General features: G+C 53.4%; 1 protein-coding gene across 2 annotated transcripts; it reads left to right on the forward strand.

Moving 5' to 3' along the window:
* Positions 1–21: 21 nt before the first annotated feature.
* On the forward strand, positions 22–1,674 carry LOC120498329 (34 kDa spicule matrix protein-like). 2 transcript variants are annotated; one of them, XM_039700909.1, is made up of 3 exons: positions 22–843; positions 969–1,526; positions 1,591–1,674. In XM_039700909.1, the coding sequence occupies exons 1-2, from the start codon at positions 78–80 to the stop codon at positions 1,277–1,279; spliced, it is 1,077 nt and encodes a 358-aa protein (XP_039556843.1). In that variant the 5' UTR covers positions 22–77; the 3' UTR covers positions 1,280–1,526; positions 1,591–1,674. The 2 variants fall into 2 exon arrangements, with proteins under 2 accessions (XP_039556843.1, XP_039556844.1); XM_039700910.1 differs by having other exon boundaries at positions 22–1,526.
* The last annotated feature ends 278 nt before the right edge of the window (positions 1,675–1,952 follow it).

The following is a 1,952-nucleotide window of genomic DNA, read 5'->3' on the forward strand; positions in this document are numbered from 1 at the left end:
CGCCGAGAGCGAAATTCGGGGGGTCCCGCCTTTATTGGGGGAGGGGAGCCCCGGATTTGGGGTCGGGGGAACCGAAAATGGGGCTGGGGTCCCAAAAACGGGGAGGGGACCCCAAAATTTGGGGCTGGGGTCCCAAAATTTGGGTTCAGAACCCCAAAAATTTGGGGTTGGGGTCCCAAAAACGGGGCTGGGATCCCAAAATTTGGGTTCAGAACCCCCAAAATTTGGGGCTGGGGTCCCAAAATTTGGGTTCAGAACCCCAAAAATTTGGGGTTGGGGTCCCAAAAACGGGGCTGGGATCCCAAAATTTGGGTTCAGAACCCCCAAAATTTGGGGCTGGGGTCCCAAAATTTGGGTTCAGAACCCCAAAAATTTGGGGTTGGGGTCCCAAAAACGGGGCTGGGATCCCAAAATTTGGGTTCAGAACCCCCAAAATTTGGGGCTGGGGTCCCAAAATTTGGGTTCAGAACCCCAAAAATTTGGGGTTGGGGTCCCAAAAACGGGGCTGGGATCCCAAAATTTGGGTTCAGAACCCCCAAAATTTGGGGCTGGGGTCCCAAAATTTGGGTTCAGAACCCCAAAAATTTGGGGTTGGGGTCCCAAAAACGGGGCTGGGATCCCAAAATTTGGGTTCAGAACCCCCAAAATTTGGGGCTGGGGTCCCAAAATTTGGGTTCAGAACCCCAAAAATTTGGGGTTGGGGTCCAAAAAATGGGGCTGGGGTCCCCAAAATGGGCAGGGGGACACAAAATTTGGGTTCAGAACCCCAAAAATGTGGGGCTGGGGTCTCAAAAATGGGAGAGGTGACCCCAAAATTTGGGTTCGGAACCCCAAAAATTTGGGGTTGGGGTCCTGAAAATGGGGCTGGGGTCCCAAAATCTGGGGCTAGGGTCCCCGAATTTGGGGTTGAACCCCAAGAATTTGGGGCTGAGACACCAAAATTTGGGTTTGAACCCCAAAAATTTGGGGTTGGGGTCCTGAAAATGGGGCTGGGGTCCCAAAATCTGGGGCTAGGGTCCCCGAATTTGGGGTTGAACCCCAAGAATTTGGGGCTGAGACACCAAAATTTGGGTTTGAACCCCAAAAATTTGGGGTTGGGGTCCTGAAAATGGGGCTGGGGTCCCAAAAACTGGGGGAGGGGACCCCAAATTTTGGGGCTGAGGTCCCAAAAATGGGGCCAGGACCCCAAAATCTGGGGCAGGGGTCCCCAAAATTGGGGGCTGGGGTCCCAAAATGTGGATTTGGAACCCCAAATGTGAGACAGGGACCCCAAAATTGAGGCTGGGGTCCCCAAAATGGGGTTGGGACCCCAAAATTTGGGTTTGGGATCCTAAAATCTGGGGTTGGGACCCCAAAAACGGGGCTGGGGTCCCAAAATGGGGTTGGGACCCCAAAATTTGGGTTTAGGAGCCCAAAATCTGGGGTTGGGACCCCAATTTTGGGGCTGGGGTACTAAAAATGGGTCAGGGACCCCCAAAATCTGAGCCCAAGACCCCAAAATTTGGGTTTGGGACCCCAAAAATGGGGTCAAGGACCCCCAAAATCTGAGCCCAAGACCCCAAAATTTGGGTTTGGGACCCCAAAAATGAGGCTGGGGTCCCAAAATTGGGGGTCGGGACCCCCAAAATCTGAGTGCAGGACCCCCAAATTTGGGGGTTTGACCCCAAAATCTGAGTCCGGAACCCCAAAATTTGGGTTTGGGATCCTAAAATCTGGGGTTGGGACCCCAAAAACGGGGCTGGGGTCCCAAAATGGGGTTGGGACCCCAAAATTTGGGTTTAGGAGCCCAAAATCTGGGGTTGGGACCCCAATTTTGGGGCTGGGGTACTAAAAATGGGTCAGGGACCCCCAAAATCTGAGCCCAAGACCCCAAAATTTGGGTTTGGGACCCCAAAAATGAGGCTGGGGTCCCAAAATTGGGGGTCGGGACCCCCAAAATCTGAGTGCAGGAC

The sequence above is a fragment of the Passer montanus genome, unplaced genomic scaffold (genome assembly GCF_014805655.1).
Source record: "Passer montanus isolate IOZ18808 unplaced genomic scaffold, ASM1480565v1 scaffold1456, whole genome shotgun sequence".
NCBI lineage: Eukaryota > Metazoa > Chordata > Aves > Passeriformes > Passeridae > Passer > Passer montanus.

Bases quoted from the DNA above. Each gene is read 5' to 3' on its own strand.
- LOC120498329 (XM_039700909.1), top strand. From the start codon at position 78: ATGGGGCTGGGGTCCCAAAAACGGGGAGGGGACCCCAAAATTTGGGGC. The intron at 844-968 runs GTTGGGGTCCTG...CAAAAATTTGGG, and splicing joins CGGAACCCCAAAAATTTGGG to GTTGGGGTCCTGAAAATGGG.